A 22306-nucleotide genomic window follows, 5' to 3' on the forward strand; every position below is an offset into this window, starting at 1 on the left:
AAGATTAATTTTTTTCCTGGCAAATTAATGTGGAAGGTTTGCTACTGCAGGTTTCATCTTTGACGTCCTCTTATCCCTTCTTAAAATGAGTTATGCATTTGTAAACTGCTAATTTCTTTAAGGCATTGTATTTGTCTCTTCTCACGCTGCTAATAAAGATATACCCAAGACTGGGTAATTTATAAAGGAAAGAGGTTTAATTGACTCAGTTCCACATGAATGGGGAGGCCTTATAGTCATGGTGGAAGGTGAAAGAGGAGCAAAGTCACGTCTTACATGGCGGCAGGCAAGAGAGCACGTGCAGGGGAACTCCCCTTTATAAAACCATCAGATCTCATGAGACTTATTCACTATCACCAAAGCAGCACAGAGAGACCTGCCCCCATGATTCAGTTACCTCCCACTGTGTCCCTCCCATGACATGTGGGAATTTTGGGAGCTACAATTCAAGATGAGATTTGGGTGGGAACACAACCAAACCATATCAGGCATTGTCCCTATCAACTTTTTGTAAAGCATCAATGATTTCACCATTCTTCCACCCAAGCTTCATTGTAAAATATATATTTGTTCTTACTTAATTTTAACAGAATTAATGTTGCTCTGATAGGGGCTCTTTTCAAATTGATGTCTCATTCTTCTTAGTGCCTCAAACTAGATCCTCTTCAGACATATTATAACAAGTTAGTATGCATTTATTTTGGTACAAAAGAAAATTTTAAATCCATACATAGTTTTTCCATAATATGCATTTTCCATGAACTTTCTGAAGATCTCTCATATATTGGTTTATCTTATGGAAAAGACAAGAAAATAGTTGCTAACTCAAATTCTAATACTAGTTGCCATTTCCTACTTCTTCTGCTGTAAGGATGGGAAGGGACCTTAAAGGAAATGTAGCCAATCCCCATCATATGCATATGTTTCCTTTATAATATACTTGTAGTTAGCCTATATCTGAGTACTTTGAGTAAGAGGGAAATTAATAACATCTTAAGGCAGTGCATTCTGTTTGGTTAGTTCTCACAACTAAAGTGAAAGATCCAGATTGCAGTATTTTAACTAGTTCATTAGATACGTGTGTTTTCAAGCCAGATAAAATGTTCAGAGTTAAGAAAGCAGAGATTTAAGAGTTATGAGTGTATTAAGTTATAAACATGAAAATGACATTATCCAGGAAGCACATGTAGATTGAGAAGAGAGCAAGTACATGAGTCTCTTACATAGTTAAGGGAAGGCAACAGGAAAAGATAGCCAAGTAACCTGAGAAGGAATCGCCTATATTATTGACTAGAAAGGTGTGACTGAAGCCAAAGAAGGAGAAAATTTGTAGTTTTCAAGCTTTGTTTCATTTTGGAACTTAACCAGTACTGGTATGTCATTCTAAAATTTGTTTATTAGAATCCTGGCCAGCTACCTGGCTTTAAGTCCCATGTCATTTTTTATGCCCCACAATTATTTGCAATTCATAATAGCAGTTTTTGAGGTCTTCTCAGACTCTCTTCCCTTCTAGAGTCTTTTGCCGTGAAGTTGTCCCCATCTTTTCTTCAGACCCTTTGAAGCATACTTTATGAAGCTGTGGGGTCTCATGAGACTGTTCCTAGCCTTTGTCTGCCAGGCTTTTGTAAATGTTATAATAATGTGGTTCCAGCTTCTAAAGAGTCCTGTCTTGTTCCTTTCCTTGTGGTTGGTTGGAATTAGATCCAGTATAGGATACTTATTTTGTTGCTTCCACTGCCCTTTGCTTGTAAGTAAAACAAATCATAACTTGCTAGATACTCCACTTAAAAGTGAATTGAAGTTGAGTGTGATGGCTCATGCCTATAGTCCCAACTACTCAGGAGGCTAAGACAAGAGAATCATTTTGAGGCCAGCCTGGGCAACATAGCAAGACCCTCTCTTTAATAAATAAATAAAGTGAATTGAGATGTTTGGATGATTTTTGTCATCTTGCCTCTCTGCTTGTTTCACAATATCCATCAGTGATGTGTAGTCTATTTATAGAGATGGTAACTGTACCTCTCTTAGATTGTTATAGAAAAATAAAAAGCACTCCATAAAGTGAACTATTGTTATTTTAGTAGTAGTTTAAGTATATGTAATAATAACTCCTAAAATTTACCTTCAACTTGTACTTTTTTAGTCACTGAAAAACTCCGTTTTCAAGGATTGGTAGGGTTTGCCAAACCAAAGATGTCAGGTAGCTTAATGCCCACTAGAGACCCTTGCAAGAGAAATTTCAAGGCAGATACCAAGTTGCAGTGGGATGAAGAGCAAAACACTTTAAAAACCACTCTTTTAGAAAATCTAAATCAATCATTTTATTCACAAGGTTAGATGCTTCTTTTGTTTGCTTCTCTTTTTGATCACTAATGTCAATACAGAACAACAGTAATACAAATACTTTTTAAAATATTTACTATTTCTCATTAAAATTGTCATTGGTAAGCAAATGAATCAGCTACCCAAATGATAAAACAGTTATTTAAGATAAAATTGGAGATAAGCATTCATCTAACATAGCATCTTGTATGCAGTGAGTGTTCAGTGAATTTTCTTTTTGTTAAAATGAATTTTTATCAAATGTTTCTTTTTTGCCTCCAAAAGTATGTGGATTCTCATGCCATATAACTTGTGTAAACAAAGCTCCAACCACTTGTCCAGTTCCTCCTGAACAGACAAAAGGTCCCCTGGGTATAGATCCTCAGAAAGGAATAGGAACAGCATATGAAGGTCATGTCAGGGTAAGTATGATTAAGTTGGGTTTAGATTAATCTTTTAAGATTGATTAATGAATTAAAATCAAATCAGTTATTTTAAGAGCATAGTTCTTGTTGGAAAATTAAATGAGTAAAATTCATCTAATAATTTTATTTCATCTAGAATAATGATTTGCAAACAAAAACCTAGCTTTTACGTGGAAATAACCTATAAAATGTCTCAAGTTTTTCCATGTTGTTCCTATCTTGTGATGAAATCTTCATAAAGGAGTTTGTAGCACCTGGTCTTGCAAGAGAGGTGGCATATGGTTATGAATTATGAGCTATTATCAAGGCATAGTCTTGTTATCTTGGGTAGTATTTACAGTATAAGCTGAGTTTCATCTTACACCAAGTTTTAGTTTTATGCTATTTAGAAAGAAAACCATGAGTGTTATTTTAATGAAATACTAGTGAAAGTTAAAAGTGGTACCATTAAAATGTTCCTCAGAATAAAAGGTCATTCAGTATTTGAAGAATGTGTTCTCACATTTTCTCATAGCTTGATGATATGTGTCCCATCTGCTACTTTACCAACCAGAATGGCAGACTTATAAAATATGTGCATTATCTGTACATCTTCACCATGCAATTACCTATGTGATTTAAGGCATATTTTCATTTGAGTTGTTTTGGCTGTTTGTTTGCCTGTCTGTCTAAAACAAAACTAAGATTCCTAAACCAGCTGGAGTGAAGAAAGGGTGGCAGAGAGCACTGGCTATAGTGTGTGACTTCAAACTGTTTCTGTACGATATTGCTGAAGGAAAAGCATCTCAGCCTAGTGTTGTCATTAGTCAAGTGATTGACATGAGGTAAGACTTTGAAGGTAAAATTATTTGTATCATTGCAACATAGGAATTTCAAAGTTTCTGATTTTTAAAAATTGTGTTGCCATGGTTTATTTAAATGAACTAATTTCATATTTTCTAATTTGCTAATATTGCTATAGTAATAGAATTGAAAATAGGAAGTAAGGTGTATTTATAGGACAGGTTAGTATGTGTGTTGAGTGTGAGGGGCTAGGAGTTAAGGAAAAAGAACTTGGTGTTTCAGTCCAAAAGACCCATGTAAATGGGGTAATGGAGGCCTAATGCGTGAAGCTTATATCATCACATCACGTAAAGGCTTAGAGTATAATTACAATGTAAGGAAAGAAAATAAAAATCAGAAAAGCTTCTGGAAAACATAATCTGTAAACATTTAGGTAAATATAGCCCTCGAACACTTCTGGTCTCATTTTTCAGATTCTTCCCGTGTTCCTCAGTGTTCTGTCCTTTACCTTTTCTCATAACTCCAGGCACTGTCCTTGAGTGATCATATTTATTCACAGCTTCAGCCATCCCCTCTGCATTGATGACTCCCAGACTCGTATCTCCAGTTCAGATATATCCATCCATTGCTCAAAACCAGAATTTCTAGCTCTGACTCACATTGGCACTTCACATTAGCATCTCAAACACATTATCTTCCCCTACAAATATGGAACATAATGGGACAGATGCAAGAAATATTGGCAATTAAAATCTGATAGAACCTACTAAAGGACTGAATATAGATAGGGAGAAGAATCAAAAATAGGATTAAGGTGTCAAGCCTGTAAGACTAAGGGAGTTGGGGAGCGGAGCAAGATGGCTGAATAGGAATAGCTCCAGTCTCCAGCTCCCAGCGTGAGCGACACAGAAGACAGGTGATTTCTGCATTTTCAACTGAGGTTCTGGGTTCATCTCACTAGGGAGTGCCGGACAATTGGTGCTGGCCAGCTGCTGCAGCCCAACCAGCGAAAGCTGAAGCAGGGCGAGGCATCGCCTCACCTGGGAAGTGCGAGGGGGAAGGGAATCCCTTTTCCTAGCCAGGGGAACTGAGACACACAACACCTGGAAAATCGGGTAACTCCCACCCCAATCCTGTGCTTTACCAAGGGTCTTAGCAAACGGGCACACCAGGAGATTATATCCCACACCTGGCCGGGAGGGTCCCATGCCCACAGAGCCTCCCTCATTGCTAGCACAGCAGGCTGCGATCTAACAGCAAGGCAGCAGCAAGGCTGGGGGAGGGGCGCCTGCCATTGCTGAGGCTTAAGTAGGTAAAACAAAGACGCTGGGAAGCTCGAACTGGGTGTAGCTCACAGCAGCTCAAGGAGGCCTGCCTCTGGGGTAGACTCCACCTCTGGGGACAGGGCACAGCTAAACAACAAAAACAACAACAAAAAAAAAGCAGCAGAAACCTCTGCAGACGCAAACGACTCTGTCTGACAGCTTTGAAGAGAGCAGTGGATCTCCCAACACGGAGGTTGAGATCTGAGAATGGACAGACTGCCTGCTCAAATGGGTCCCTGACCCGAGTGGCCTAACTGGGAGACATTCCCCACCAGGGGCAGACCGACACCCCACACCTCACACGGTGGAGTACAACCCTGAGAGGAAGCTTCCAAAGCAAGAATCAGACAGGTACACTCGCTGTTCAGCAATATTCTATCTTCAGCAGCCTCTGCTGCTGATACCCAGGCAAACAGGGTCTGGAGTGGACCTTAAGCAATCTCCAACAGACCTACAGCTGAGGGTCCTGACTGTTAGAAGGAAAACTAACAAACAGGAAGGACACCCACACCAAAACTCCATCAGTACGTCACCATCATCAAAGACCAGAGGCAGATAAAACCACAAAAATGGGGAAAAAGCAGGGCAGAAAAGCTGGAAATTCAAAAAATAAGAGCGCATCTCCCCCTGCAAAGGAACGCAGCTCATCGCCAGCAACGGATCAAAGCTGGACAGAGAATGACTTTGACGAGATGAGAGAAGAAGGCTTCAGTCCATCAAACTTCTCAGAGCTAAAGGAGGAATTACGTACCCAGCGCAAAGAAACTAAAAATCTTGAAAAAAGAGTGGAAGAATTGATAACTAGAATAGTTAATGCAGAGAAGGCCATAAACGAACTGACAGAGATGAAAACCATGACACGAGAAATACGTGACAAATGCACAAGCTTCAGTAACCAACTCGATCAACTGGAAGAAAGAGTATCAGCGATTGAGGATCAAATGAATGAAATGAAGCAAGAAGAGAAATCTAACGAAAAAAGAAGAAAAAGAAATGAACAAAGCCTGCAAGAAGTATGGGATTATGTAAAAAGACCAAATCTACGTCTGATTGGGGTGCCTGAAAGTGAGGGGGAAAATGGAACCAAGTTGGAAAACACTCTTCAGGATATCATCCAGGAGAACTTCCCCAACCTAGTAGGGCAGGCCAACATTCAAATCCAGGAAATACAGAGAACGCCACAAAGATACTCCTCGAGAAGAGCAACTCCAAGACACATAATTGCCAGATTCACCACAGTTGAAATGAAGGAAAAAATCTTAAGGGCAGCCAGAGAGAAAGGTCGGGTTACCCACAAAGGGAAGCCCATCAGACTCACAGCAGATCTCTCGGCAGAAACTCTACAAGCCAGAAGAGAGTGGGGGCCAATATTCAACATTCTTAAAGAAAAGAATTTTAAACCCAGAATTTCATATCCAGCCAAACTAAGTTTCATAAGTGAAGGAGAAGTAAAATCCTTTACAGATAAGCAAATGCTTAGAGATTTTGTCACCACTAGGCCTGCCTTACAAGAGACCCTGAAGGAAGCACTAAACATGGAAAGGAACAACCGGTACCAGCCATTGCAAAAACATGCCAAAATGTAAAGAGCATCGAGGCTAGGAAGAAACTGCATCAACTAACGAGCAAAATAACCAGTTAATATCATAATGGCAAGATCAAGTTCACACATAACAATCTTAACCTTAAATGTAAATGGACTAAATGCTCCAATGAAAAGACACAGACTGGCAAACTGGATAAAGAGTCAAGACCCATCAGTCTGCTGTATTCAGGAGACCCATGTCACACGCAGAGACATACATAGGCTCAAAATAAAGGGATGGAGGAAGATGTACCAAGCAAATGGAGAACAAAAAAAAGCAGGGGTTGCAATACTAGTCTCTGATAAAACAGACTTTAAACCATCAAAGATCAAAAGAGACAAAGAAGGCCACTACATAATGGTAAAGGGATCAATTCAACAGGAAGAGCTAACTATCCTAAATATATATGCACCCAATACAGGAGCACCCAGATTCATAAAGCAAGTCCTTAGAGACTTACAAAGAGACTTAGACTCCCATACAATAATAATGGGAGACTTCAACACCCCACTGTCAACATTAGACAGATCAACGAGACAGAAAGTTAACAAGGATATCCAGGAATTGAACTCATCTCTGCAGCAAGCAGACCTAATAGACATCTATAGAACTCTCCACCCCAAATCAACAGAATATACATTCTTCTCAGCACCACATCGTACTTACTCCAAAATTGACCATATAATTGGAAGTAAAGCACTCCTCAGCAAATGTACAAGAACAGAAATTATAACAAACTGTCTCTCAGACCACAGTGCAATCAAACTAGAACTCAGGACTAAGAAACTCAATCAAAGCCACTCAACTACATGGAAACTGAATAACCTGCTCCTGAATGACTACTGGCTACATAACGAAATGAAGGCAGAAATAAAGATGTTCTTTGAAACCAATGAGAACAAAGATACAACATACCAGAATCTCTGGGACACATTTAAAGCAGTGTGTAGAGGGAAATTTATAGCACTAAATGCCCACAAGAGAAAGCAGGAAAGATCTAAAATTGACACTCTAACATCACAATTAGAAGAACTAGAGAAGCAAGATCAAACACATTCAAAAGCTAGCAGAAGGCAAGAAATAACTAAGATCAGAGCAGAACTGAAGGAGATAGAGACACAAAAACCTTCCAAAAAATCAATGAATCCAGGAGTTGGTTTTTTGAAAAGATCAACAAAATTGATAGACTGCTAGCAAGACTAATAAAGAAGAAAAGAGAGAAGAATCAAATAGACGCAATAAAAAATGATAAAGGGGATATCACCACCGACCCCACAGAAATACAAACTACCATCAGAGAATACTATAAACACCTCTATGCAAATAAACTAGAAAATCTAGAAGAAATGGATAATTTCCTGGATACTTACACTCTCCCAAGACTAAACCAGGAAGAAGCTGAATCCCTGAATAGACCAATAGCAGGCTCTGAAATTGAGGCAATAATTCATAGCCTACCAACGAAAAAAAGTCCAGGACCAGATGGATTCACAGCTGAATTCTACCAGAGGTACAAGGAGGAGCTGGTACCATTCCTTCTGAAACTATTCCAGTCAATAGAAAAAGAGGGAATCCTCCCTAACTCATTTTATGAGGCCAACATCATCCTGATACCAAAGCCTGGCAGAGACACAACAAAAAAAGAGAATTTTAGACCAATATTGCTGATGAACATCGATGCAAAAATCCTCAATAAAATACTGGCAAACCGGATCCAACAGCACATCAAAAAGCGTATCCACCATGATCAAGTGGGGTTCATCCCTGGGATGCAAGGCTGGTTCAACATACACAAATCAATAAACGTAATGCAGCATATAAACAGAACCAAAGACAAAAACCACATGATTATCTCAATAGACGCAGAAAAGGCCTTTGACAAAATTCAACAGCCCTTCATGCTAAAAACGCTCAATAAATTCGGTATTGATGGAATGTGTCTCAAAATAATAAGAGCTATTTCTGACAAACCCACAGCCGATATCATACTGAATGGGCAAAAACTGGAAAAATTCCCTTTGAAAACTGGCACAAGACAGGGATGCCCTCTCTCACCACTCCTATTCAACATAGTGTTGGAAGTTCTGGCTAGGGCAATCAGGCAAGAGAAAGAAATCAAGGGTATTCAGTTAGGAAAAGAAGAAGTCAAATTGTCCCTGTTTGCAGATGACATGATTGTATATTTAGAAAACCCCGTTGTCTCAGCCCAAAATCTCCTTAAGCTGATAAGCAACTTCAGCAAAGTCTCAGGATACAAAATTAATGTGCGAAAATCTCAAGCATTCTTATACACCAGTAACAGACAAACAGAGAGCCAAATCATGAATGAGCTTCCATTCACAATTGCTTCAAAGTGAATGAAATACCTAGGAATCAAACTTACAAGGGATGTAAAGGACCTCTTCAAGGAGAACTACAAACCACTGCTCAGTGAAATAAAAGAGGACACAAACAAATGGAAGAACATACCATGCTCATGGATAGGAAGAATCAATATCGTGAAAATGGCCATACTGCCCAAGGTAATTTATAGATTCAATGCCATCCCCATCAAGCTACCAATGAGTTTCTTCACAGAATTGGAAAAAACTGCTTTAAAGTTCATATGGAACCAAAAAAGAGCCCACATTGCCAAGACAATCCTAAGTCAAAAGAACAAAGCTGGTGGCATCACGCTACCTGACTTCAAACTATACTACAAGGCTACAGTAACCAAAACAGCATGGTACTGGTACCAAAACAGAGATATAGACCAATGGAACAGAACAGAGCCCTCAGAAATAATACCACAAATCTACAGCCATCTGATCTTTGGCAAACCTCAGAAAAACAAGAAATGGGGAAAGGATTCCCTATTTAATAAATGGTGCTGGGAAAATTGGCTAGCCATAAGTAGAAAGCTGAAACTGGATCCTTTCCTTACTCCTTATACGAAAATTAATTCAAGATGGATTAGAGACTTAAATGTTAGACCTAATACCATAAAAATCCTAGAGGAAAACCTAGGTAGTACCATTCAGGACATAGGCATGGGCAAAGACTTCATGTCTAAAACACCAAAAGCAACAGCAGCAAAAGCCAAAATTGACAAATGGGATCTAATTAAACTAAAGAGCTTCTGCACAGCAAAAGAAACTACCATCAGAGTGAACAGGCAACCTACAGAATGGGAGAAAATTTTTGCAATCTACTCATCTGACAAAGGGCTAATATCCAGAACCTACAAAGAACTCAAACAAATTTACAAGAAAAAAACAAACAACCCCATCAAAAAGTGGGCAAAGGATATGAACAGACATTTCTCAAAAGAAGACATTCATACAGCCAACAGACACATGAAAAAATGCTCATCATCACTGGCCATCAGAGAAATGCAAATCAAAACCACAATGAGATACCATCTCACACCAGTTAGAATGGCAATCATTAAAAAATCAGGAAACAACAGGTGCTGGAGAGGATGTGGAGAAATAGGAACACTTTTACACCGTTGGTGGGATTGTAAACTAGTTCAACCATTATGGAAAACAGTATGGCGATTCCTCAAGGATCTAGAACTAGATGTACCATACGACCCAGCCATCCCATTACTGGGTATATACCCAAAGGATTATAAATTATGCTGCTATAAAGACACATGCACACGTATGTTTATTGCGGCACTATTCACAATAGCAAAGACTTGGAATCAACCCAGATGTCCATCAGTGACAGACTGGATTAAGAAAATGTGGCACATATACACCATGGAATACTATGCAGCCAAAAAAAAGGATGAGTTTGTGTCCTTTGTAGGGACATGGATGCAGCTGGAAACCATCATTCTCAGCAAACTATCACAAGAACAGAAAACCAAACACCGCATGTTCTCACTCATAGGTGGGAACTGAACAATGAGATCACTTGGACTCGGGAACGGGAACATCACACACCGGGGCCTATCATGGAGAGGGGGGAGGGGGGAGGGATTGCATTGGGAGTTATACCTGATGTAAATGACGAGTTGATGGGTGCTGATGAGTTGATGGGTGCAGCACACCAACGTGGCACAAGTATACATATGTAACAAACCTGCACGTTATGCATATGTACCCTAGAACTTTAAGTATAATAATAATAAAAAAAGAAGAAAAAAGAGAAAAAAAAAAAGACTAAGGGAGTCATAGTACCAACAACAAAATTAAGGGAATCAGAAGAAATTATTGTGGAGGAAATATGTTTTAGATGTTGAAGGAACAATGAAATGTAACATGAGCTGGGTTGAGGGCACTTAAGATTTATTATGGGAGGCAAGAGGGTCCATGGAGGCTCCAGAGACCTACCAGGGTTCAAATCCCAGTTCTACATGTATACTTAACTGGCCTTTTAACTGTGAGTAAGCCAGCAATGATTTCTAGCTCTTGTATAATATGCCACTAGGAAGTTATTCTTGATAAATTATTTGGGGCACTATTAATTACAATGGGGTAAAATTAAATTTTTTAAAAAATTAAATTTGGGTGTTTGGTGCAGTTAAGCTTTGGGTATTGCTTCATATGTGTTATTTGGATACACACCCCAAACCACACACACATAGCCACATATACTAACTTTTAATGCTTTGCTTTTCTTTCAGGGATGAAGAATTTTCTGTGAGTTCAGTGTTGGCTTCTGATGTTATCCATGCAAGTCGAAAAGATATACCCTGTATATTTAGGGTAAGTGTGTATACTATAATTTGATCACTGAATTATGTGTTTTTAATGAGTGTATTTTGCCTCCCTATATAAATCATAAATTCACTATAAGTAAAACTAAATCTTACATTCTTTTATATATTCCATGTCATCCAGTACTTGAGGGTATAGAAAATTGGTGCTAAGTATTTAATTAGTGAAAGACCTGGAGAAAGCATCAATATATGGCTTATAAAATATGCTTCCTGGTAGATAATATTTTTTAGTTCCAATTCAGTTTTCAAATAAATACTACCAGATGGAAAATGAGATAAGTGTGAGGTTTCTCAAGTTTTTTAAAAAAATAAAAATGTCTGTCTTTAAAAATTAAAAATACTTACTGCTTCGTAACAGCCATTCCAAAACTTAGTAGCTTAAACCGACAATGATTTATTATTTTTCACTATTCTGTGGACCAGCTGTACAGTTCTTGTGGTGTCAGCTAGTGTCACTCATGTGACTGCATTCAGCTCATGTGGCGCCAGAACATCTAATGACCTTGCTCTTACATCTGGGTACTGGCTGTTAGCTGCGTGATCTCAGTTCTCCTCTTTGTGAACTCGCTCCATGTGGTCTGTGGTCATCAGGTAGGCTGGCTGAGCTCCCAGTGGCTGGCTTCTAAGAGAGCAAAAGAAACTACCAGGCCCTTTGAGGACTAGGCCCAAAACAGGTATAATAACCCTTCTGCATTCTATTGGTCAAAGCAAGTCATGAGGTCAGCCCAGATTTAAGAGGAGGGGAGATAGACTCCACCTCTTGACGAGAAGAATGGAATTCCTTAGGAGGACTTGTTGGTAGCAATCTTTGGCGGCTATTGCCAAATGATGCAATCTTGAGTTGGTAAATTAAGACAACAGAGATTAAAAAAAAAAAAAAAAAAACTACTGCCTAGTAGTTATGCCTATCTCCCTATATTTCTCTGTGAACCTTGTATCTAAGGAAGGTCAGGCAAAGATTATACTTAGTCTCTTAGTTCCCAGACTGACAACTATTTATTTTCCTCCCAGCCACCAAGGGAGCCTACAGAGGCCCACTTACTGAGTTTCGTAGTGTGATTTTATTGTCACTGCTACTTAATAAGGAATTCTTTACTTATAATAAGGAATTCATATAGGTAAAATTTAAAACTGCTCTGATAGTGTTGTTTGTATAATGATAAACCTTCATTTAAATACTAATTTAAATTATCAAGTCTTAACGATGATATGAGTTATTGTTGTGAAGTAACAGCGAATATATTTCTGAGCACTTCTGACTTCTTAAAACAAGTTGCAAGTCAGTATGGTGTGGTGCTTAGGAGCATGGGCACAAGATCCCAGATTTCTAGCTGTGTGTCCTTGGAGAAATGATTTAATTTCTTTGCATCACCATTTGTTTCATATATAATATAAGGATATAATGACAGTACATCCTATCTCATGACGATGTTAACAGAGTTAAATGAGTTAATACTTGTAATGTGCTTAGATCTACCCAGTGCTCAGTATTTACTCAATAAATGTCAGTTATTGTTGTTATATATGAGTGTATTTAATGCCTCTTTAGTGATAGTGTTCTGGCAATTTTATAGAAGGAAAATGAAAATGATACAAACATTTCAAATGATACCTGTCACCTTTGCTTTGTCATGTAATCTAGTGCTAAAGGTAGTTATTCTGATTAGGAATAGCTAAACTCCAGTAACGGTATCATTTAATGAATGCTCATTTTATTGGTGAGTGCTAAGCAAACTAACATAATCATGAAACTAGCATAAAGGGTGTCTGTTTTCTAATGTCATGATTATTGATTAAATTGTTCTAGGTCACAGCTTCCCAGCTCTCAGCATCTAATAACAAATGTTCAATCCTGATGCTAGCAGACAGTGAGAATGAGAAGAGTAAGTGGGTGGGAGTGCTGAGTGAATTGCACAAGATTTTGAAGAAAAACAAATTCAGAGACCGCTCAGTCTATGTTCCCAAAGAGGCTTATGACAGCACTCTACCCCTCATTAAAACAACCCAGGCAGCCGCAATCATAGGTATGAATTTATAACATTTATCATATTATTATAATTGTTTACTAATCTACTTGCGAACAGGGATTGGCTTTCATCTAGGAATCCCCAGTGTCCAACATACTATGCATCGTATCACAAATGCTCAGTACATGTTTATTGAATGAATGAGACCTATATCAGATCTTTTGTTTTTCAGTAAGCAGGAGTATAAGTACACTTTCAAAGTGCCTTTTTTTCCTGAAAAAACAACAGTGGTAAACATTAGCCTACCAGTCTATTTTCTGCTTGTGTGATTTAGAACAAGTTAGTTTCTTAGAGTTTAGTATATAAAATATAGATGATAATTACCTTGCTGAGGTTATTGGGAAGTTTAAATAAGATGGAATACATAACACAGAGTGCCCTGCATAAAAGAAGTCCTCTTAACAAATGGCAGTTTCTGTGTCTGTAGGTTTAAATTTTTGCTGTTTTCCTGTGTATGCATCTAACTCTTTTGTTACTTTCATGAATACTGAAAAGTTTAATGAGTACGGTTCAAATGCCATTCACAATTTTTACCTCCCAAAACAAGAAGTGTAGAACAACTTAGGTTTTTCATTTTGTTTCGTTTATTAAACATTTACTTATTTTTGTAGGTATTGATATGGATTATTCTTTAATAATTATTCTATTTTAGAAGACATGAGAGATTTACCAGTATAATCTGAAAGAAATAGTGTAAACTGTTATTGTAATTTATTTTATTTCCATTTTTTGCACCAAATGTTCTTAACATCTGGTTTATTAGCATTACATGGTTTTTTCCTAATAAAAATCTTTCATATTCATGTCTTACATAGATCATGAAAGAATTGCTTTGGGAAACGAAGAAGGGTTATTTGTTGTACATGTCACCAAAGATGGTAAGAGAAAACTTTTTTTTTTGAGTAATTTTCAATCATGTGTTAAAAAAAATTTTAACTCTAGATTCTAAATTCTACAAAGAGCAGGATTTGCTCTTATTTATCCTGTGACTAAAATTTTCCAGACCTAATTTGATATGTTTATAAATTAAAAGGTTATTTTTAAATTTCTGTAGTCCCCCTGAGGTTTAAAACTTCAAATGTGTGTTGTCTTTCTTATATCATTTTATTTAACAGTTCTGTATGAACTCAGATTGCATTTCTTTTTTGTTTTATACGGAGTTTCGCTTTTGCTGCCTAGGCTGGAGTGCAGTGGCGTGATCTTGGCTCACTGCAACCTCCACCTCCCAGGTTCAAGCGATTCTCCTGCCTCAGCCTCCCAGTAGCTAGGATTACAGGCATGCACCACCATGCCCGGCTAAGTTTGTATTTTCAGTGGAAACGAGGTTTCTCCATGTCGGCCAGGTTGGTCTCGAACTCCCAACCTCAGGTGATCCAATCACCCACCTTGGCCTCCCAAACTGCTGGGATTACAGGCATGAGCCACCGCACCCAGCCCAGATTGCATTTCTAAAGATGGAACATGAAAAAAAAATAAACAACTTGATTTTCATATTGTTCTGTTAGTATCAAAAGAGACAACAGCTATTAAAATGTGTTTGTTTGGAGGTTTTTCTTCTAGAGAAAAACTAAATGCTGGGTGAAATAAAGAGAAACCAATATAACTTGGTATTCATAAATATAATATTCTAAGTTTTATCTTTATATCAACTTAGATCATGGGAAAACAGTGCATTTAAGACAATGCATTGTTACCCATATAAAAACTTCTGAAAAGTGAGTTCTCTGTTTTTAAAAACGGGAATCCCATGGTGATGTTCCCTAGAATTTAGTGCCAGTAAAAAAGTTTTCCTTGAGGATTTGGCATACTTTTACACAAGAATCCTTTGGGGTTTGCCTTGGCTGCCAGAAATCTTAGGACTCAATACGTACTATAGGTGAGTTAAATTATCTTATGATGGGTTTGATTATCTTTTTTTCCTGTGACTTCTGATCTCTTATTCTTCCGTGTGTGCATCTGTAAGTTGACTTACATCCTTTTGAGTATAATTGGGATATGATGAATCAATAAAATTTTGATTTATTATTCTTTGTGTTTAGAAATTATTCGAGTTGGTGATAATAAGAAGATTCATCAGATTGAACTCATACCAAATGATCAGCTTGTTGCTGTGATCTCAGGACGAAATCGTCATGTACGACTTTTTCCTCTGTCAGCATTGGATGGGCGAGAGACCGATTTTTACAAGCTGGCAGAAACTAAAGGGTGTCAAACCATAACTTCTGGAAAGGTGCGCCATGGAGCTCTCACATGCCTGTGTGTGGCTATGAAAAGGCAGGTCCTCTGTTATGAACTATTTCAGAGCAAGACTCGTCACAGAAAATTTAAGGAAATTCAAGTCCCATATAATGTCCAGTGGATGGCAATCTTCAGTGAACAACTCTGTGTGGGATTCCAGTCAGGATTTCTAAGATACCCTTTGAATGGAGAAGGAAGTCCATACAGTATGCTCCATTCAAATGACCATACACTATCATTTATTGCACATCAACCAATGGATGCTATCTGCGCAGTTGAGATCTCCAGTAAAGAATATCTGCTGTGTTTTAACAGCATTGGGATATATACTGACTGCCAGGGCCGAAGATCTAGACAACAGGAATTGATGTGGCCAGCAAATCCTTCCTCTTGTTGTAAGATTCTCTTTCTTATGACTGTCTTACATTTATGTCTCTTTCCTTCCTTTTCCCTTCCACTTCATCTCCCAAGTGTTGTCATTGTTAATAACAGTTTTTTCAAAAAGTCATTCTTAATGCTTTTCCTCAGTATTGATTATGTTGTTGATGTAAAAACCATACGTAATTAGGCCAGGGCAAACAGGGCCAGCATTAGCATGCACGTGATTTAAACAAAACATCTTTCTGTGGAATATTTCACTAAGATGGATTTTTTACCCCATGTCGTATTTTGAAATAACCCTAAATTGTTATCTAATGGTCCCCCAAAATATGGTGCTTGTAAGCATCAGTGTCTCACAGAACTTATTCTGGAGAAGTAGTTACCAAGTGAATTATTTAATCAGGTATGTAAAGGTATAATATAGCATCTATAAGAGGTGTTTTTCAGTTTTCCATTTTTATCTAGATGGGTAGATATTTATAATTGCTTATTTTACCCCTTCAAGAAATATGAAGATGTAATAAATTATTGAATACTTTTTTTTTTTTTGAGAGAGAGAGAGATGGAGTCTTCCTCTGTCATACAGGTTAGAGTACAGTGGTATCATCATAACCCACTGCAGCCTCCAACTCCTGGGCTGAAGCAATCCTCCTACTTTAGCCTCCCGAGTAGCTGGGACAACAGGTGCACACCACCACGCCTAGCTTGTTTTTACTTTTTGTTTTTGTAGAGATGATCTCATTAGTTGTTCAGGCTGGTCTCGATTTCTTGTCCTCAAGCAGTCCTCCCAACTTGGCCTCCCAAAGCACTGAGATTATAGGCTTGACTCACCACACCCAGCCTTATTGAATACTTTTAATTATGGAATACTTTGGTTATTGAATATTCCAATTATTATTGAATATGTGCCATTGAATATGAGTTATAGCAATGAGTAAAATAGATAACAGTCTTACCCCCACAGAGCATGGGTGCAGTGGAAAAGATTCGTGATAAAGCAAGTAGTTGCAGTAGAATGTAAGTGCTATGATAGCGGAAGTAGAGAGTTCTATAGAACCACATAGGAGAAGTATTTCATCCATACTGTTTTGTTTTTAATGAAAAATACTTGAGCATGTTAAAATGCTGAAGGGAAAAAAAACCCTAGGGAACTATGTGGAACAGTTGTCTATATGGGAAATAGAGTAAGACCGCCAAGAAGACCAGAGAGGACAAAATTCAGAAGACAGGTGCATGAATTACTTGGGGAAAGGAGGAGTAAAACCTCTTCATTTGTAACAAGATAGGAGGAGGAGTTATGGGTATGGGTCTAGTCAAGGTTAGAGGTTCATTGCAAGAAAGTTTGGCAGGACAATCCATGCTTATTACAGAAAAATCAGAAAGTCTGCATAAACAGGACAAAAGAAAAATACGTCTAGTTCTACCCATCCAGACTTATTTTTTCCCCACCCTCCATCCTGGGATGAAAGGTTTAACTATTTTTTCTTGTTATTGTTGTTGTTTTTGTCTTTCCAACTTTTCAACTGCAGATCTTGGGAATTAACTATTTTTAATATTTCTTCTGAAAAATACAGTCTTAGGTGGGCACAGTGGCTTACACCTGTAATCCTAGCACTTCAGGAGACTGAGGCAGGAGGATTGCTTGGGGCCAGAAGTTCTAAGCCAACCTGGGCAACATAGCGAGAACCTGTGTCTATAAAAAATTTTCTTTGATTAGCCAGGTGTAGTGGTTGCATGCCTGTTGTCCCAACTACCCAGGAGGCCGAGGTGAGAGGATCACTTGAGCTATGATCATGCCACTTTTCTCCAGCCTAGGCAACACAATGAGACCTTATCTCTAAAAACACAAACCCACACACACTCTCACACTCTCTTTCTTATCAATAGAATAAATGCTGTTTTGTAACTGAGTCAGGTAATAATTATGATTATTTTAATGTAGAGTCAGAGTTGGAATGTCTGACTTTTTTGTATAGCTCTGCCAATAATTCGCTTTGTAACCTTAGTTTAAGTAAACCATTGAATCTTTCTTTGCTTGTGTTGATATTCATTTGTTGATATTCATTCTTTCAACAAGTATATATTGAGCATCTACCCTATTCATGTAACTATGCTACAGTGCTTTATTATACTTTCTTAACAGGGACTAGAACACTTACCTGGAGATTTCTCTACTTTCTAAGTTTGATTCACTGTCAATAACTTAACTACTTTTAGGAATCAAGTACTTTAAATATAATGAAATTCCTTTATAGAACTCATGTTGGGCAGGGAAATAGTATACCCCTGGTGCTTACAAAATCCGTCTATATTATAATGGCTATATAATCTGACATTGGTGTGCCAGTTCTTCATTTACGATATAAGTTCTATTTGCTTCAAAAATATTTTGATTTGGCTACTATATGATAGCCACATAGGATTTGGGTGGGATTCCACTCTACAGTTATTTAGTGTAGACCTTTCAAAATATTTGGGGTTTAATAGTTAAAAGTAATCCACAAGCTGCCCCCTCCTTCTCTTCTCCCAGGTTACAATGCACCATATCTCTCGGTGTACAGTGAAAATGCAGTTGATATCTTTGATGTGAACTCCATGGAATGGATTCAGACTCTTCCTCTCAAAAAGGTAATTTAACATTAAAATGTTGGCTAAGCCAACTGAGTATAAGTGAAAACACTAAATTACTACATAGTAATTTTTTTTAATTAACTCAACATTTTGTGGCATGTGTAATTGGCAGTTTGGGACTTAGCTAAGAGTGAGAAAATAGAAACAGAAATAAAATTGGTTAATTTCCTTAGGCCTAGCTAAAACCATACTAATTTTACTATATTTGGTTTATGCAAAGTATGATTGCTATTATTATGAACAACTAGAATATATCCTACAACCTAAAATAAAATGTCAGTGTTGTCTTCCACTTTTGGATTAAGGAGCTCTGAGAGACTACACGATTATTATGAATTATAACTGTTATTCACCCAGTGTTTAATCTTGTGAGGATAGATTTAACAGGCTAGAAAAGTGGTTAAACTTAGAACCAAAACTGTTTAAGTGTCTCATAATTGAAAAATAAAGATTTCATATATTCCTAATAAAACGTAATATTTTTCTTAATTTATAATCCTATGTTTCCATAACACAGAGAATTTTGACAAGTATAGAACTGCTAGTTTGCAAAAATGAAGAGCAATAGTTTCATGTAGATAGATGTGATATATATATAGCATGTATGATTAGTTGGGGGACAGGGTTTAGAGAATACGTGAAAGTCGCTGAGATGATATTTCAAAATTAGCTCCCATTTAAAATCATAATGGCAGTTTAAAAAGCTCTTGTAAATACTGCCAGATTATCTGAAGCAACTAAAATATACTCTAGTTTGTAAATTTGGACTGGTCATTATTACTTTTCTGTGGGGTTTTTTTGTTGTTTTTTGTTTTGTTTTGTTTTTGTTTTTGTTTTTGAGACAGGGTCTCGCTGTGTCATCCAACCTGGAGTGCAGTGACATGATTTCGGCTCACTGCAGCCTCCGCCTCCTGGATTCAAGCCATTCTCCCACCTCTGCCTCCCGAGTAGCTGGGACTACAGGTGTACACCACCATGCCCTGCTGATTTTTGTGTTTTTAGTAGAGACAGGGTTTCACCGTGTTGGCCAGGCTGGCCTCGAACCTCTGACCTCAAGTGATCCGCCTGCCTCTGACTCCCAAAGTGCTGGGATTACAGGCGGGAGCCACTGCACCCAGCCCTATTTGATTTTTATCATGTAATTTTTGCAATATATGTGAAAGAATAAATATATGGCCTTTGTGAGGGATGATAATAAACTGATCACTCATGAACCTACCTCCTAACCTGAGAATCAGAACATCACTCATATAACTGCAAACTGCATCATGTGCTTATCATTCCTTTGCTTTTCTTAAAATACAGAATTTTTGCATATTTAAGTATCCATAAATAATATATCTTTCAGTTTTGCTTGGTTTTGAGTTTTATAAAATGTTATATAGTCATTTTCTATCTTGCTTTCTTCACTCATCCACCAAGTCTCATTCATTCGTGTTGTTACATATACCGTAGTTTATTGCTTTTCAGTACTATAAAATATTCTGTTGTGTGAACTTATCTGTTCCCTGGTGGGTAGACATTGAATTATTTACTGGCTTTTTGCAATTGTGATGTTGCTGCATGTTTTTTGGAATAGTTTTCAGGAGTTTCAGTCATATACCTAGGAGCAGAATCAGTGAGACATAGGGAGTTCAGTTATTCAGCTTTATGAGATAGTGTCATATTATTTTCCAAAGTAATTGTACCAACCAGTACTCCCATCAACAGCGTAAAGGAATTCTTATCCACATACTAGTACTTTCCATTGTCAGGATTCATAGGTTTTGTAAATGGTTACAAAGTAGTATTTCGTTGAAGTTTCAATTTGCATGTCCCTAACTAACTGTGTAGTTGAAAGTCTTTTGTATGTTTATTCATCATTCATATTTCCTCTTCCATGAAATGCCTGGTCATGCTTTTTGCTCATTTTGCTATTGGATTGGCCACATTTTTCCTATTTATTGGAATTCTTTATACATTGTGGATACTGGCTAATAATGGATATGTAAATCTTTTTCTTCTTTGTGACCTATTCATTCATTTGTATTTGGCTGAACAGAAGTTACTGATTTTAATGTAGTTAAATGTATCTTTCTTTTCCTTTATGTTTGTCTTTTTTCTCCTGTTTAAGAAACTCTTTCCTACCTTAAAGTCATAATATACATTCTATTTTCCTCCAAACATTTTACCTTTTTTTAATCTTTTTTAAATTTATATACCCAACCTCCAAACATTGTAAAGCTCAGCCTATTACATTTCTGTTTTTAATCCAATTGGAATTGATGCTTTTGTGTATGGTGTGAAGTAGAGATTTTATTTTATTGGTTCCATATAACCAGTTGTTCAATCACTATTTATTGACAGTCCCTCCTTTCCCCAGTGATCTACCCTTCCATCTCCATCATATCTATGCATTTAGTTTTTGATAGTAAGAATTCATAAATCAGCCATGTTGATATCTTCTTAGTATAACTGGTCATTAATGGCTTTAAAATGTCTAAGGTTTAAATGTACTTCTACTTATTTGTTCATTTGCCTAGGATAGCCTTCCTTTAAAATGTTATCATTGTAAGTTTGTTTGTTCAAATTAGATAGTATTATACCTTTCCAGTCAGAATTATTGTTGATTTTTCTGAGAGGGCTGTATTTTGAAGTAGATAAGCAAGAAGTCTTAATAAGGTGTACTTTATAAGCAGGATGTACGTTTTATAATTTAGTTTTTAAAGGTTTTGTCAGAATACTAATTTTGTTTTTTATTTTAGGTTCGACCCTTAAACAATGAAGGATCATTAAATCTTTTAGGGCTGGAGACCATTAGATTAATATATTTCAAAAATAAGATGGCAGGTAAGAAAATATATATACTCATAGGGATAGCTTCACTGGAAATATTATTTCTAAGCTACCTGCCCAAGGTCACATTAATAGTAAGTGCCAGAGTCCAGATTTCAACACAGGTGTATCTTACTCCAAGTCTATGATGTTGGCCAGTCACATTCTTAATATATTAGAATAAATTACTAAGCAAAAAGTCATTCTGTTCAAGCTCGTGTAAGTATTTGATTCTAATGTACCTTGTTATTTTTCTGTGGAGTACCTGGGTAAGTAGAGAAAGTGTAGCTGATTATATCTTCTGTATTTTCAATATTGTAGAACCTAACCAAAATTTGTAACATTAAAATTATAAACACTCATCTAGAGTTGAGGAATATGTCTTCAGGAACATATCGCCTGCCAGTGTACAGGGCCTAGCACTTCGAAAGTGGTGATGTCAGCATAGGAAGAAGCAGGAAAGAGAGGAGAGTCACGGGAGTGCCTGGAACCAGGAGAGGGAATGGAGACCCAGAGTGTTACAGACAGGAGGGGTGGATATTTGGTCAGTGACCAAAATATTGAGGTGAGACTGTCACACATGTTATTACATACCACACATAAAATGCCAGGGAGACTGCTCACATAGAATTAAATGTTGTTTGCCTGTCAGGGTGTCCAAACAGTTAAAGTCTCAGTTTTAACAAATATTATTATAGTACCCTCTTCTACATAATAAAGTCATTTTTGTGTCATAGCAGCAAATTTCTGTATAATAGAAGTATTTGTAAATGTCTGTATAATAGAAGTATTTGTAAATTTCTGATCTGTTATGGCAGGTCTGTTAGCGAGGATGTATTTATGGTACATTATGTATTTAAAATAATTTTTTTTTTTGAGACGGAGTCTCACTCTGTTGCCCAGGCTATAGTGCAGTGGCACAATCTTGGCTCACTGCATCCTCCTCCTCCCGGGTTCAAGTGATCCTGCCACCTCAGCTTCCTGAGTAGCTAGGATTATGGGTGTGCACCACCACACCCAGCTAATCTTTTGTGTTTTTAGTAGAGACAATTTCACCATGTTG

The 22306-nt window shown here is 37.4% G+C and overlaps 1 protein-coding gene across 20 annotated transcripts in view; it reads left to right on the forward strand.

The window, feature by feature from the left end:
* Window positions 1-22306, forward strand: part of CDC42BPA (CDC42 binding protein kinase alpha) — a 324270-nt gene that overhangs the window by 269238 nt on the left and 32726 nt on the right. For all 20 annotated transcript variants that reach the window (XM_031655209.1, XM_021926575.2, XM_031655222.1 and 17 more), the window contains 8 exons: window positions 2608-2744; window positions 3432-3571; window positions 11057-11138; window positions 12960-13176; window positions 13995-14057; window positions 15219-15812; window positions 18329-18426; window positions 21174-21258. In XM_031655209.1, the coding sequence (XP_031511069.1) occupies window positions 2608-2744; window positions 3432-3571; window positions 11057-11138; window positions 12960-13176; window positions 13995-14057; window positions 15219-15812; window positions 18329-18426; window positions 21174-21258 (1416 nt within the window). The remainder of the gene's footprint in view (window positions 1-2607; window positions 2745-3431; window positions 3572-11056; window positions 11139-12959; window positions 13177-13994; window positions 14058-15218; window positions 15813-18328; window positions 18427-21173; window positions 21259-22306) is intronic.

This window comes from Papio anubis, chromosome 1 (genome assembly GCF_008728515.1).
Source record: "Papio anubis isolate 15944 chromosome 1, Panubis1.0, whole genome shotgun sequence".
NCBI lineage: Eukaryota > Metazoa > Chordata > Mammalia > Primates > Cercopithecidae > Papio > Papio anubis.